Here is a 15268-nt window from a genome sequence, read left to right as displayed (position 1 = left end):
CTTCTGGCCAGGCCTTCCTGCATTCTCCCGTAAACTGAGAAATCTCAGCCCTACAAATGGTCCAAGTGAATGCTTTACATTTAGACCATACTGTCTGCCAATTTTAAAAATACTAAATTTTACCTGCTTAGGATTTCTAGAATCTTCTCTAATTATCTAAAGTTTGTCATCTAAAGTTATTTTCTGGAACTTTCCTGATTTTCCTATAATGAAAAAAATTAACATTCAATTCTACAACTTTATACACCAAAATTAGCCAATATTAGAAGAGAGAAAGAATATTAGAAGAGAGAAATAATAGAAGAGAGAAACATCTGTGGTATTGAAAAATGGAGAGTATATGCAAAGAGTAACTCTAGGAGGATACATGAAAAACTAGTAACAGAGGATGCCTCCAGGGATGGGATTTAGGAACTAAAGTCCAGGGGTGGATGATAGACTTTTCACTGAAGAATGTTCTATGCTGTCTGAATTTTTTACATGGAGATCATTACATTTATTTTTTAATTAATTTTTAAACGATATTAGAAAAGAGTTTTAATGAGCATAAATCATCTTTAACCAACTGAATGTTGTGAGAAAAATTACCTTGCAGAGAAGAAAGGAGGCGCAAGAACCTCTGAACTACTTCTTGCTTCAGAAGGTTTTTATGCAATGACCGGTTTCCTGAGTTCATGTACTTCACCAGCTGCTCAGAGGTCTTCCGGAAAGTGTCACTCTCACTAGCGGGTGCATCACCATTGCTCAGGCCTGCAAAACAACACCAGGTCATGCTTCTGAATACAGAGACACAGCTGCAGTAGATTGCAAAAATGACCATGAGGCACTCCCCCACCGGGTCTCCAGGTGCTTTACCATGTGCCTCTGCAGCCATCAAGAGGTGGAACCTATTCCCCTCCCCTCCCGTTGATTCTGGCCTGGCTTCATGACTTGCTATGACCAACAGAATGCAGTGGATGTTGCTGGGTATTTATCCAAAGAACTTGAAAACAGAAATGCATAAAGATACATGCATCCCTATGTTCACAGCATTATTCACAATAGGCAAGACTTGGAAGCAACCTAGGTGCCCATCAAGGGATGAATAGATAAAGAAGATGAGGTATATATACAGAATGGAATACTACTCAGCCATAAGAAACGATGAAATACAGCCATTTGGGACAACAGGGATGGACCTTGAGAGTATTATGCTAAGTGAAATAAGTCAGAGGGAGATAGTCAAATACTGTATGATCCCACTCATAAGTAAAAGATAAAAACAACGACAAACAAACATATAGCAACAGAGATTGGACTGGTGGTTACCAGAAGGGAAGTGGGGAGGGAGGAGGGTGAAATGGGTGATTAGGAACATGCGTGTGGTGATGGATTCTAATTAGTCTCTGAGTGGTGAACATGATGTAATCTACACAGAAGTTGAAATATATTACGATGTACACCTGAAACTTATACAATGTTATAAACCAATGTTACTGCAATAAAAAAATTAAAAAATAATAATAATAAAAAAAGAATGGAGTCAATGTGATTTTTGTGTCAGTTCTGAGCTGGGGCCTCAAGAGGCCTTATTGAGTTCTATTCACTCTCTTGGGACCTTGGCCTCTGCCATGTGAACAGGTCCAGGCCAGTCTTCTGCAGAACAAGAGACAGCATAGAATAAAGAGGAATCAGTCCAGTTGTACAAACTGAGGCCCCATGGACGTGAAAAAGCCTGGCCAAGCTCAGCAAGACTGCAGACACCGAAGGAGTTTAGTAAAGGCTATGAGAACAGCCCAGCCTAAACTGCTGACCTGCAGGATCATGAGCTAAATAAATGTCTGTTGTTTTCAGCTACTAAGTTTTGGGGCAGTTCGTTAAGCAGCAATAGATAACTAATACAAGAGTTCAGGGAAGTGACCGCAGGGTGGCTTAGAGCAACAGCAACATCCAACTACATGCCAGTCACCCATGTGTCTTACTGGCAAGTGGAAAGAGCCAAGAGTAAGGAGCCACATCTCTGGCCAAAGAAGGGAGGATGATACCCCCTTGGTTTAATTTATTTGAGAAAGCAGTCATGATTAGAAAACGACCAGTGATGGGCTGTTGAAAAAGGGTAGATGTTTTATTTGGTATCAGATTATACTCTCAAAAAGCACTCGGTTAAAATGGAACCTTACGGAATAGAGAAGGGAGCAGAACTGGACATCTGTTTTCACACCCAACGAGAAGGGCCTGGCCTAAGTGCTATGATGTTGTAAAGAGATGAACAAATGTTCACTGTCATGTTCTAACAGAGTCGGAACACTTTAAAAGAGATGGACTGTTTAAAAATGAGAGAAAAACAAAAAGCATCCTATCTTCACTCAGGTTGCTGGGTGGCAGATCCCGAGCCAAGGATTTGTGTACACACGGTTATTACGGAGGAGACCAGTTAGGGAGCCGGGGCGCAGGTTAGGGGTCCGGGGGGAAGCCAGGCCAGGGTGTGAGCTCAGGTCAAGTCCCACAGAGGGTGGCCGCACCTGGTCCCACAGAGGAGCTCCGGAGTGAGTCACACCTCAGAGCTGTCCCCATCCAAGGCAAGAGAAACTGGATTTCAAATTGTCACACCTATCGGTCACTGGCTACAGGCTGCCTTGGGAGGACAGGCACTGCTGGGTGGAAGAAGCATGAGCAGCACAGGCTCCATAAGCCCAAAGACTGCTCTTGAGAAGGAGCCTCCAGTGCTGGCTTTTCCAAGCGAAGGCCCACCATGGCAGGGAGCACCACAATGGTAAAAGGGACCCAGGGGATCCAAGCAGAGCTCCCACCTTATCTGCTGTGCCGTCTGATACACACCTGGATCAGCTGTCAACAAACCAAGTCAGCACATCAGACACACACACACCAACTTCTGGGGCAAACGCCCATTGCCCTCTGATCAAGAGACCTTCAGGCGCCAGACAGAAGCAAGACCCACTATCCTCCATAGAAGAAGAAATGGAAACCATTTGGCAAAGGAAGACCCACATCACCTCAGCCAGAGGCTCACTCTGAGATAGAAAACCCGTGTGTGGTATAGCAATGGCTGACTAGCACTCCTGAGAATGAAATCAACACATAAAAACAGATAAAAGGAGAGAGACTAAAAAACTGGCAATGGTATCCCTGGGTAGGCACGGGCAACTTGTTTATTACTCTGAACTTGTCTGCTTTTTTCTAAATTTTCCATAAGCTTAGTAAGAGACAAAAATAAAAGACTGGACAATAATATGCCCAAGTGTAATTACAATAAATCTTTGTTTTTATATAAAACTATATTTTTACAAATTTTCTACAATGATCATATTTAGAACATATACATATAAGCAGATTTTAAATTAAAAATTAAAACTAAAAGAGATCTTCTAAAGTTGCAGTAGTCCTCAGAAGTGTTACAGAACAGAAATAAATCACTTTAAAAAAAGAGATTTTGTTTTTCCCCAAAATCTTTCTTTCAAGCTAAAAAAAGGCAAAATGGGTAAGTTTTATTACACACATTTTATCAGTTTAAATTTATGTATTCATCTCATTTTTAGAAAAGAAAAGAAAAATGTGTATCTATAAATGCATGGAATAAAACTAATTGACTAGATCACAAATACATTAATTTGGGGGGGCAGCTGGGTTTATGGAGAATTAATATTTTCTTGTTTTCCTTTCCTATATTTTTAAATTTTTCTTTTAAAAAAAGAATATATTCCTTTTATAGTAAGGAAAAGGCATCACGGACATCCTTGAAGTCAACATCGCTTGCCTGCATTTAATGAAAACTGCAGGGTCTTGGTGCTGAGGGATGCAGAGCTGACAAACCGTAGCCTCTGAGTCACAGGCTCCATCTCTGGACACAAAGAGAAGGTTCCAGTGCCCTGAGAGTTGTGCTAGAGGTACCTGCATGAGCACACAGCAGAAAGCAGCTGGCTCCCCACTGGAGGACCAGAGAAAAAGGCTTCAGAGGCCTGGATTTGTTCTCATTCTAAAAGGCCCTGCACTAGCGAATCAGAGATCACAAACAACTGGGAGAAAAACAAAGGCTCCAATCTTGTTCTTGGTCCACAGGGAAGAGCTGAGCAACGGGCACCAGAGAAGGTGGACATGCTGCCATCTGGCGGTGGCCATGAGAGGCCGGGAAAGACAGTTATACAATCCTGACGATTTAATCCTAAAGCCTTGCTCCCCAAAGTGGGCTCTGGCTTCCCCTGGCAGCTCGTGAGAAATGCAGCATCTCGGGTCCTGCCCTGAACTGCTGAATCACAATCCGCACTTTCACAGCCTCCCAAATGATTCGTGTGCCGGTTACCGTCGGGAAGCTCTGAGTCAGAGAGCAGCAGACATCTCCAGCAAGACCCTTTATGTCTCACCGAGATGCAAAAGCCACCCTATCCAAAGAGACCATCACCACCATTATCATCAAAATGGGCCACAGCGACCCCCAGGAGGAGCCAAGGATGAGAGCATCTTTTATCCTGGTCTGTAAAGTGGAATGGTCATTCAGTGGGGGACAAAAAGCTGGTGTCCTAATGGGGCTTTACTCAGGACCACAGATGCAGAACACAAAACCCATCAAGTCAGACGCAGGTCAGGAACAAGGGTACCAAACTCCCAGCAGCAGCTTTTCCCAAAGCTGATGCTTCCATCTGGCCCGTTAATGTGTGAGGAGGCGGAGGGATTAAAGTCCATAAAATTCTCATTTTTATGGCTGGAGATCTACCTCTATTCCCATGGCCCTGGCCCTCCCTTTACCTCTCCCTCCCACTGTCTTCTCAACTACCACTCTGGACAGAAAGACTGTTCTGGGGCTAAAGTCTAAAACTACACTGTCCTGGTACAGTGGCCAAACTGACTTAATCACATAAAAGCAAAGCTAATTAAGTACAATTAAAATTTCAGTTCTTTAGTTGCCTGAGCCACACACATTTCAAGTGCTCAACATCCACGTGACTAGTGGCTATCATATCAGACAGAGCAGATATAAAACATTTCCATCATTACAGAAAATTATACTGCATGATACTAGTCTCAAAACACCCGCTTCAGGTTTTAAAGTTTGTGCAATTGGCAAAATCTTAAAAATAAAATGTATGCCTACAACTCTATACAGCCGAATGGATGTACAAGAGAACAGTGATATTCAGTACATAATTCTGTACGGAGACCATATTCCGAGATGGACTTCGACAAAGGTTCCGCTGCTAGGAGTACCTTGGGAAGTACTATATAGGAAGAGTTCGACTTGCTAGCCCTTCCTGAACTGTCATCCTCTTCTATTTTGATTTTTTTTTTAAAGATAGGCACCTGAGGTAACATCTGTTGCCAATCTTCCTTTTTTTTCCTTCTTCTTCTTCTTCTTCTTCTCCCTAAAACCCCCCAGCAAATAGTTGTATATTCTAGTTGTAGGTCCTTCTGGTTGTGCTATCTGGGACGCCGCCTCAGCATGGCTTGATGAGTGGTGCCATGTCGGCGCCCAGGATCTGAACTGGCAAAACTCTGGCCCACCAAAGCAGAGTGCAGAAACTTAACCACTCGGCCACAGGGCCAGCCCCCTCTTTTTTTATTTTTATCAGTTTCTTTTGCTTTTTTGACTCAGCATTTCCCTAGTCTTTCAATATTCCTCGAGCATGGCTTGGAAACCTTTGTGGTCAATGGTCTGTAAAGCTTTAAAGTAATCAAACATCCAATAAGTTTACCAAAGAGTATTGGGGGCTTTAGGCTTGACTGCATCCACAGCCACCACAAACTAACCAGTGAGCCAAACAGCAGGCCTGGAACGAGGCACATTGCTCTCGCGTGCGCTTTTCTGCCAAGTCAGTACAGTTGCATTCTGACAAGTAAAATGGGGACCAGCTGCCATTCTACTGAGTCTCTTTTGGTTCCAAACGTGGGCCACAGATTTCGTTGGTGAAAGAGGAGAGATGGGAAGGGAGAGTGAGGCCCTCTCGCAGAAGATGAGATGTTTTTAGGATTAGTAGATATTCAAAGATTCTATTGTACAAGGAAACATAAAAAATCAAAACTTTGAAAAACCAAACAAAAGTGAATGACTTATGCTACTCTATAGCACACATCTACACACATACAGTATCCTAAGAATTAACATTAGAATTAATAAATGATAAATTTGCAAACAAATCAGCCATTTTCTACCATTAATTGGTTGTTTTTTGTTGTTATTTTAAAATGTGGAACTTCATTGGCAAAATCTGTTTGGTTAGTTTCAATTTCTCAAACAACAGAAACCATCCTGAAACTGAGATTTCAGGCATAAGCTTCCAGAAAGCGTTTCACAATACTTTATTAATTACACTACCCACCAATTCCTTTAAATAGTGAACTGGAACTCAGTATTATATGTCACAGCTTTAAAAGAACATCCATGAAAAACAGAGGACTCTGCAAATACATTTCTCTCCCCTCATTCCCATGGTCTCATGGAAACAACAGAAGATATTCTAAACAAATCAATGAAAATTAAAACATAGATGGGGGTGTTAAATGAAAAGCAGCTTCAATGTCCCCCACATAAAACTTTCCTGACTCTGGCAATTGCGCTGATCCCCAGCCTGTCAGGCTGCCTCCCACTCCCACCCCAGCACACACCCTACAGGTGGCCTTCAGCTTGCCACCTACTCACTCATTCCAGGGAGGGAGTGTTTCTGGAGAAACACCTCCAAATAACTTCAGCAAACACACACTAACCATCTATTAAGTATTAATCAATCTAGTCCTTCACTCATAAATACAAACCATCCAAAGAGCAGAAGATAATTAGGGGAAACCAACAGCACAAGAGAGAAGCAAGAAAATGCATCAACTAACCCAGAAAGAAACAATAAATAATTCAGAAAAGAGAAGAAGACATTCCTTAGCAAAAAAATTATCAATATTCTTAAATGCCCTTCAAGAAGTGGCAACTGTAAAACAAGCACCAGTTGCCACAGATAAGAAAATCAGAGAACAAGAAAGTTGTTAGAAATTAAAATTGATTCTCCAAATTAAAACATTCAGTGGGCAAGCTGAATTACAAAAGGAAAAGCTGAAGACCAAGTTAAAGAGGTGGGTGAAATAAGGGAGCTAGACGACATTAGGGAGAAGTAGAGCGACGTGTGATAAACTGGGGACGTTCACCCATCTCACAGTAGAGGCAAAGAGAGGAAAAAGACATCGGAGGGTAACACAATAACAGAAGATCATTTCCCTGAGCCAAAAAAGACCAAAAGGGCCCAGCAAGCACCAAGCCAGAAGAATGAGTAAGGACCCACAGCTAGACACATCACAGGGAAATGGCAGAACTCTGAACACAGAGAAGATCCTAGAAGGCAAAACAAATGAGAGTGACATCAGACTTCTAATCCATAGCAGATGGGGGCTAGAATACACACAACGATTTCTCCAAAGTTGTGAAGATCAAGGTTTTATAGCATAGTTCAGAAACCTAAGACACCATGCACTGTCAGGCACACTAGAAAACTGCCATTAAACTGCGACACGTCACTGATTGTAAAACACATTCCAATTTCAAAGAGCTTAAAATGTGGGGAAAAAGTGCAACTTAGAAATGCTGAAATAAGATGCATATATTAAGACAAATTATCATTAAATATAAAGATAAAATAAAGATACTTTCAAAACCTCCGTAAGTCTACTATCCACATCTCCTCCATGAAAAACTTACTTGGGCACGCACTCTAGCAGAGCAAGAGAGAAATCTAACCAGATCACCATGAGCCACAAGAGCCATACAGGAGTGCAATATATATATGCTGCGGCTAAAGTCTAAATAAAGTTTAAAAAGTATATATAGGTACATAAATATATATACACATATACACAACAATATGTATGTATATATTTCAATAAATTGGGATGCTTAAAGAGTATCACACTTAAAGAGCAAAGTTTTGGGGATATTGGGTGATTCTTTCTCTGGGTCCAGCTATGCCACTAGTTGTAGAAAGCGTTAATATTGACATAATCATACTACCACGAAAATGCCATTTCCTGGTGTTCCATTTTTAGATGAAGCATGGAATACTTAGAGATAAGAAATAGAATGTAAATGACATAAATAACATTACTAGACAAAATTCAACAAGTAGGGCTGACTTCTTGCACTTGATCTTATACAGTAGTCAGTCAACAGATACTGTCCAAAATTGATAAATCAAGAAATAGAGATATAAGTGTATTTTAAATTGTTGGCTGTAGTTGTTTCTGAGGAGTAGGCTTGATTAGCTCCTGTTCTGGCTGAATTTTTTTCTTTTTTTACTGTGTGCGTGCATGAAAAAAAAAAAATCAGCCATACTGCCCAAAGGTGGACCTGGTGAAGTTCCCAGAATGTCATAGATGCTCTCTGAATAAGAGTTGTCTCATTCTATCTGTCATAAAAAGCAAACAAATTTTCTGAACATTGTAGGTCTCACTTTCATCTTCACATACCAAGAAAAGATAAACTGATTTGTACCTAATGTCACAGAACCACTTTTACCCCTCAAAAAAACTTAATTCACTGGAAGCTGTACCTGAGAGGTCCTTAGAAGATGCAGCCAGGCTTTTCAAGTGAATGTTGATTTCATTGACAGCTTTGAAGTTCTTATTCCTCTTCAGAACATCCACTGCGGACCGGGACTGTCGGTCCAGCAGGGTTGGGTCTGCCCCAAAGCACAGGAGCATCTGCACATCCTCTGTTTGTCCTAGGGTGGGCAAGAAGGAGAAGGGGGCATTAGCATAAGGGTTCCTTCCATAAGGAGACGTCCCCATGAGTGTTCTCGCTCCCAGTTCCCTGCCAGAGCAGCCCAGGACAAGGAGACCAATGTCCCTCTGTTTAGAGAACCTGAAGTGCCAGCCTTGGGCAGTCCACCCAACTCCCCGAACCTAGGAGTCCTGTGTGGAGTGCGAAGGACAATAGCTTTTAAGAGGTTCAGAAGTGTGCTCCTCTCTACCTCTCTTCCTCTCTCCTTGGCAACAACAAGGAGAGGGGGAATCAGGTTACTAGGCAACAGCTAACAGCTGTAAGGATAACAGCAAGCTGTGACTTGAGATTTCTTTATTCTCTAAAGGAAACAGAATATTCCTCCAGAAAAAACGCCTGTCTAGGGAGAGGAGAAGAACGTGACAATTGCTTTTGCATCAGGGTCTTTCTGTTGTCACTGTTTCCAACCTCCCAGCCCCAATCCTCTGGCTGCAGGCTCCATTTGCTGCTTTGACATATCTACTTGTCAAGCATCAAGGTGTTTCAGAATGGAACGGGGGTCTCCCTGGAGGTACAAAGACTTACGTGGGCACTAGAGTTACGTGAATCAATGCCTGATTCCCAGTGTCCAGACCCAGGCTTTCCTAAAATTCACCACCTTGACAAGGCACCTATACTCCATGTATCATCCTGCTCATGGTGTTCTCCTTTCCTATCACCTCAGTCACAACTGCCCTTCACTCACTTCACAAAAATAAGACAAAATGAAAAAGTCATACTTCTGACCCACTGAGTATCTCACCGTGGTAGGCAGATTTCTAAGACAGCCCCCAACATTTCCAACCCCTGGTGTACACATACTTTCTCTCAGTTGTTCTATCAAATACTAATCTAGTGCTGCTGTGATGAGACTTTGCAAATGTAATAAAGGTCCCAAAGCAGTTGACCTTAAGATAGAGGATTATCCAGGTGGACCTGACCTAATCACATGAACCCTAAAGGTCAAAGGTCTAGAGGGCAGAGTTGGAAGAGGGCAGAGATTCAAAGTATGAAAGGGATTTGATGCACAAGAAATTTCCCCCTGGTGACTTTGAAGATAGAGGGGGCCAGATGACAAGGAATGTGTGTGGTCTGTAGAAGCTGTGAGCAGCCTCTGGCTGACAGCCAGCAAAGAAACTGGGACCTCAGTCCTACAACCACAGGAATTGGATTCTGCCACAACCATGTGAGCCTGAAAGAAAGTCTGGAACTCCGGATGAGAATGTAGCCTCAGCCAATACCTTGACTTCACCCTCAAGGTATTGAGGCTACTGACCTATAGAACTATGAGCTAACAATTGGGTATTGTTTTAAGATGCTAAGTTTATGGTGATTTGTTACACAGCATAGAGAATGATTGCAATTAGCATAGTGTATTGCCCCAAAGGAAGCGAAAACTCCTCACCTTCAGGGTATCAACATAAGGGAAAATTAGGTGCCAGCTGAGCCCTTTTTAAAAGGCACTACAACCCACCCTTCGGTGACCTCCTCCCCAAATTTTTATCTTTAACAATTATGTACAGGAATTTTTAATATATTTCTGTTGTTTTTATGATCTCTGTAGTAATAGTAATTTTGTAATAATTAAATCCAGAAAAAAATTCACCTTAGAGTCCTAAATCACAGAAATTTTTTAAAATTTAAAGCTACATAAGTACTTTCATTCCAGAACAGTATATCAATGGATGACTGATAAGACTTTCAAGCATAAAATACATTAGGGCAAACTTCTTTCTGAAAAGTAAACTGGAAATGTGATCCAAAAACATGAATGCACAATTTGATATTTTTGACGATTAAAGAGCTTATCTATAATTTTTCAAGTAGATGTTAGAAGATACCAAATCGCTGTAGTATTTATATTCTATTACATACAAGTAAAGGAGTGAGATAACAGTTTTGTTTTAAAATATCAATGTGTCCAAAATTCTGAAAATTACCTTTGCTTACAATTATTTAGACTTACAGATTAAAAATTCTAGATATTGACTTATAAATATGTAAACAGGTGCACAGGTTTTCAAAATTCTTTAAGGGAATTAGAAAGCAAAATTTTAAGACCACTAACATACTAGATTTTTTTTTTCACTGACTTGCATCCATTCCCCCTTTTCCTGATAACAATACCCCCGTTTTCCATTGAGAAAGCAACTCTCCCCATTCCCAGCCTACCTGATTTGATGGGGAGTGAACACCAGACAGACAGACACACACACACAGACACAAACACACACTTGTCACTACCACATCCTCCACCACTGTCCCAGCCCCAGCCCCCACTCCAGGGGCAACACCTAAACAGAAAGAACCTGGCCAATCAGATTATTCCATCCTCTGGCTCCGCCCCACCTCCCAGCTCCAGGACAAACACTTCTCCAAGACCTGGCCAACCAGATCATGCCGTCTTTCTGGCTCTGTCCCTGCTCCCAGCTCCAGGGGTGAACATCTGACCAGGCCCTAGCTAATCAGATCATTCCATCCTTCCAGCTCTAGGGATTGGTTCATGAAGGGCATGGGCCAAAATCAAAATCAAGTCACTGAGACTAATTCCTAGGACTTTTACTGAAATATTGAGAGAAGGTATCCTCTTTGGCTGAGACTGACAAATCGACAGAATATAAGCCTGAAGGTGCTGGTGGCCTCAACTGAAAGAGACCCTGCCTAAGAATGAAACTAACACAGAAGAAAACAGAGCTTAGGGGTAAGACAGACTTTTGAAAACACCTTGGGAGCACCTGGACCAAACTCTGGACCCTTGAGTCACATGAGCCAATAAATTCCTTTTCTTGCCTAAGCCAGTTTGACTGTCTGTAGCTTGTAACCAAGACAGATGCAACTAGTCCCAATTCATCTTTACTTCTTCAATTCTAGGAGATGACCATTTCTCAGATTTGGGTCCCGCTGCTGCCTGGGTCTAGTGATTCTCTGGGATTGCACCCCTGGGCTTCTCAAACTACTGTGCTCCAGAGCCAGTAGGACCATCATAACAACTGGCCCCCACCAAAATGCCAAGAGAACCAAAGATTTCTAAGGTCCTATGATACTGCAATTATTTCAAATGGAGGATTTAAAATTCCAACAAAGAATCGAGAGAGTTCTTGACTCTCCATGTACCAAAAAATACTCAAGATGTAGAAAATCTCATACACTGTTGGTGCAATCTTCCTGGGGTTCAAGTCAGCAATAGCTTTCAAAATCTAAATACATAGCAATATGCTAACATCTTAAAAGTGTATATATGTTTTTTTTGTTTGTTTGAGGAAGATTAGCCCTGAGCTAACTACTGCCAATCCTCCTCGTTTTGCTGAGGAAGACTGGCCCTGAGCTCACATCTGTGTCCATCTTCCTCCACTTTACATGTAGGACACCTGCCACAGCATGGCTTGCCAAGCAGTGCCATGTCCGCACCCAGGATCCAAACCAGCGAACCCCAGGCCACAGAAGCGGAACATGCGAATTTAACTGCTGCACCACCGGGCCGGCCCTGTATATATGTTTTTACTTGTACATACATAAAATATTTGTGGAAGAAAACATAAGATATTGGTGACACTGGTTCCTGAGTGGCTGAAGGACAAATGTAGGACAGAGACTCTCAATGTACGTACCTTTTGATTTTTTAATGTCATCTATTTAAAATTTCAATAAAATTAGAGTTTATCCAAATAAAGTGTACAAATTCTTTGAACAAGCAATTTCTCAACTAGGAAATCATGCTACAGATACATTCCCAACAGTTCACAAAGATCGATGTAAAAAAATGTGCTCTTGAGTATTGTTTTCAATAGCAAAACAACTGGAAACCATTTAAATATCCATCAGTAGGGTATAGTCATGCGAGAGAATACTGTTAAAAGAAGAGAGAAATAATTGTGCGGGTACTATGAGGGAAAGATGGCCAAGACACATGGTTCAGGGAAAAAGCAAGTTGCTGAACAGAATGTAGAGGGTGTTCACATTCATATTTGGAAGAGAAAAAAAGGACATTTGGCTTTATAAATATATATACCAGCAAGATACACAAAAAATGTTTTGGTAGTTAACTTTGTGGAGGAAAATTTATTTTTTGCTGTGCATCTTTTTGAAGTGTTTTGTTGTTCTTCTTCTTTGGGGTTTGTTTTTTGTTTTTACTAAGAGCATGCATTTTTAATTTTCTTTTACCTTTAAAAAATTTTTTTTGGTTGAGATACAGTTCACATACCATAAAATTAATCCCTTGAAAGTATACAATTCAGTGAATTTTAGTGTATTTATGAAGCTATGCAATCATTACCACTATCATTTCCAGAACGTTTTCATCACCCTAAAGAGAAACCTTACATGCATTAGTAGACACTCCCCCTTTCCCAACTTCCCCAGCTCCTGGCAACCAATAATCCATTTTCTGTCTCTAGAGATTTCCTTATTCTGGACATTTCATATAAATGGAGTCATGCACCTTTTGTGTCTGGCTTCTTTCACTTAGCACAACATTTTCAAGGTTCGTCCCTGTTGTAGCATGTATATCACTCCTTTTCATGGCTGAATAATATTCTATCGGATGGATACATCACATTTTGTTTGTCCATTCATCTGTTGATGGGAGATTTGGGTTGTCTCCACTTTTTTGGCCGTTGTGAATAATGCTGCTATGAACATTCACGTACAAGTTTTTGTTTTGACCTATGTTTTCATTTGTCTTAGGTGCATACCCAGGGGTAATCCTGCCGGGTCATATGGTAATTCTGTTGATCTTTTTGAGTAACTGGTAGACTTTTTACCAAAGCAGATGCACCATTTTTCAGTCCTACTAGCGCTGCACAAGGGTTTCAATTTTTCCACATCCTTGTCAATACTTGTTACTGTTCATCTCTTTTTATTTTAGCCATCTTGGTGTGAAGCATACTTTCAATTTTTAAACTAGTTTTTTAAAAGGTGATTCAAAGAAGCCTATAACACATAGATAGGAAAAGAGTCCAATATAACAGAACAGAAAGTCCAGAATTAGTAGCATCTCAAATTCCTGAGGTCACAACAGACTTTTAAATAAATGGTGCTGAGACAAATAGGTAGCCATTTGGAAAAAGATAAAAACTCCAATGAATCAGGAAGAAATGATAATATTTTGCATAGATGGGTTAAATAAAATATACTATTAAAATTAATTTCATTCATTTTGTTTTACTCTTTTGAAAGAGTAAAATTTTAAATTGTATATGTGGCTATCATTACACTTGCATTGGACGGTGCTGGTTTAAATCTGGGAAATGGAATGCTTGCCAAGTTATCAATATACACAGTATCTAAAGCATAGCAGGCATACAAAATACCCAAACACTGCCCAAGCCACCTGGAATTCAGGAGACCTGGAGAATGTGTTTCTTTGCAAATCAGAGAGTCCTATCTGGAATGATTTTTTTCTTGGGGATTTTCAGAATGGGGATGTGTAAGGAGAGTACAAAGGCTGGAGGCACACACTTTAACCATAAATTACTAGGCTAATGATGGCTTTATCACAGTGGTATCTGGAGCCAGCTTATGCCAATCCAGAAGGACCAACTGTCAAATGTCCAGGAATATTGTAAGCCAGTTGATAAGCACAGCAATTATTAAAAACTAAATTATTTAAACTTATAATCAATAAATTATATTAGAAACAAAACTCATCACTTCCTAATTATTTTACTACATTTTCCTATTATCTATGATGAGGTTTCTTTACATCTATCTTAATATGTATCTGTATGGTGAAAATACAATATAATTATATTATATTGTGTTGCACACTTCCCAGCTCCACGTTCAATGACATCACCTTGGTAACTTGAAATCACTCATTGTGGCAGTATTTATACCAAGGAAACTGGAAAACACTACAGTTCAGGGCTTTTCTTTTTAAAAATTCAGTTGTCAAACATTTGCCAGGAAACCACTATCTTTAAGAAGGTACTGAAATACATAAGACATCAAAAAGAAGATAATCACAAGTGTTGGCAAGGATATATTAAAACTGGAACCCTTGTGATTTGCTGGTGGGAACGTAAAATGGTGCAGCCACTTGGAAAAACAGTCTGGCAGTTCTTCAAAAGGTTAAACATAGATTTACCACACAATCCAGCAATACCACTCCTAGGTAACTATCTGAGAAAAATGAAAATATATCCCAACACAAAAACTTTATACACAAACGTTCTTAGCAGCATTATTCACAATAGCCGAAAAGTGAAAACAACTCAAATGTCCATCAAGTAATGAATGGACAAACAAAATGTGGCATATCCATACAATGGAACATTATTTGGTAATAAAAAGGAATTAAGTACTGATAGATGCTACATCAAGGATGAACCTTGAAAACATTACGCTCAGTGAAAGAAGCCAGTCACAAAAGGCCACATATCGTATGATTCCATGTCTATGAAAATGTCCAGAATAGGTAGGTCCATAGAGACAGAAAGTAGATTAGTGGTTGCTTAGGGCTGCAGAGGTAGGAGGCTATGGAGAGTGACTGCTAGGGGATACAGAGTTTGTTTTGGGGATGAGGAAAATGTGATAAAATTGATT

General features: G+C 40.5%; 1 protein-coding gene across 4 annotated transcripts in view; it reads right to left on the bottom strand.

Moving 5' to 3' along the window:
- TRANK1 (tetratricopeptide repeat and ankyrin repeat containing 1) overlaps positions 1-15268 on the bottom strand; it is a 98542-nt gene that overhangs the window by 41769 nt on the left and 41505 nt on the right. For all 4 annotated transcript variants that reach the window (XM_070492342.1, XM_014845802.3, XM_070492343.1 and 1 more), the window contains 2 exons: positions 8517-8687; positions 589-750 (listed from right to left, as the gene is read on the bottom strand). In XM_070492342.1, the coding sequence (XP_070348443.1) occupies positions 589-750; positions 8517-8687 (333 nt within the window). The remainder of the gene's footprint in view (positions 1-588; positions 751-8516; positions 8688-15268) is intronic.

The sequence above is a fragment of the Equus asinus genome, chromosome 21 (genome assembly GCF_041296235.1).
Source record: "Equus asinus isolate D_3611 breed Donkey chromosome 21, EquAss-T2T_v2, whole genome shotgun sequence".
NCBI classification, from domain to species: Eukaryota; Metazoa; Chordata; class Mammalia; order Perissodactyla; family Equidae; genus Equus; species Equus asinus.
This window is presented reverse-complemented; position numbering and strand designations above follow the sequence as displayed.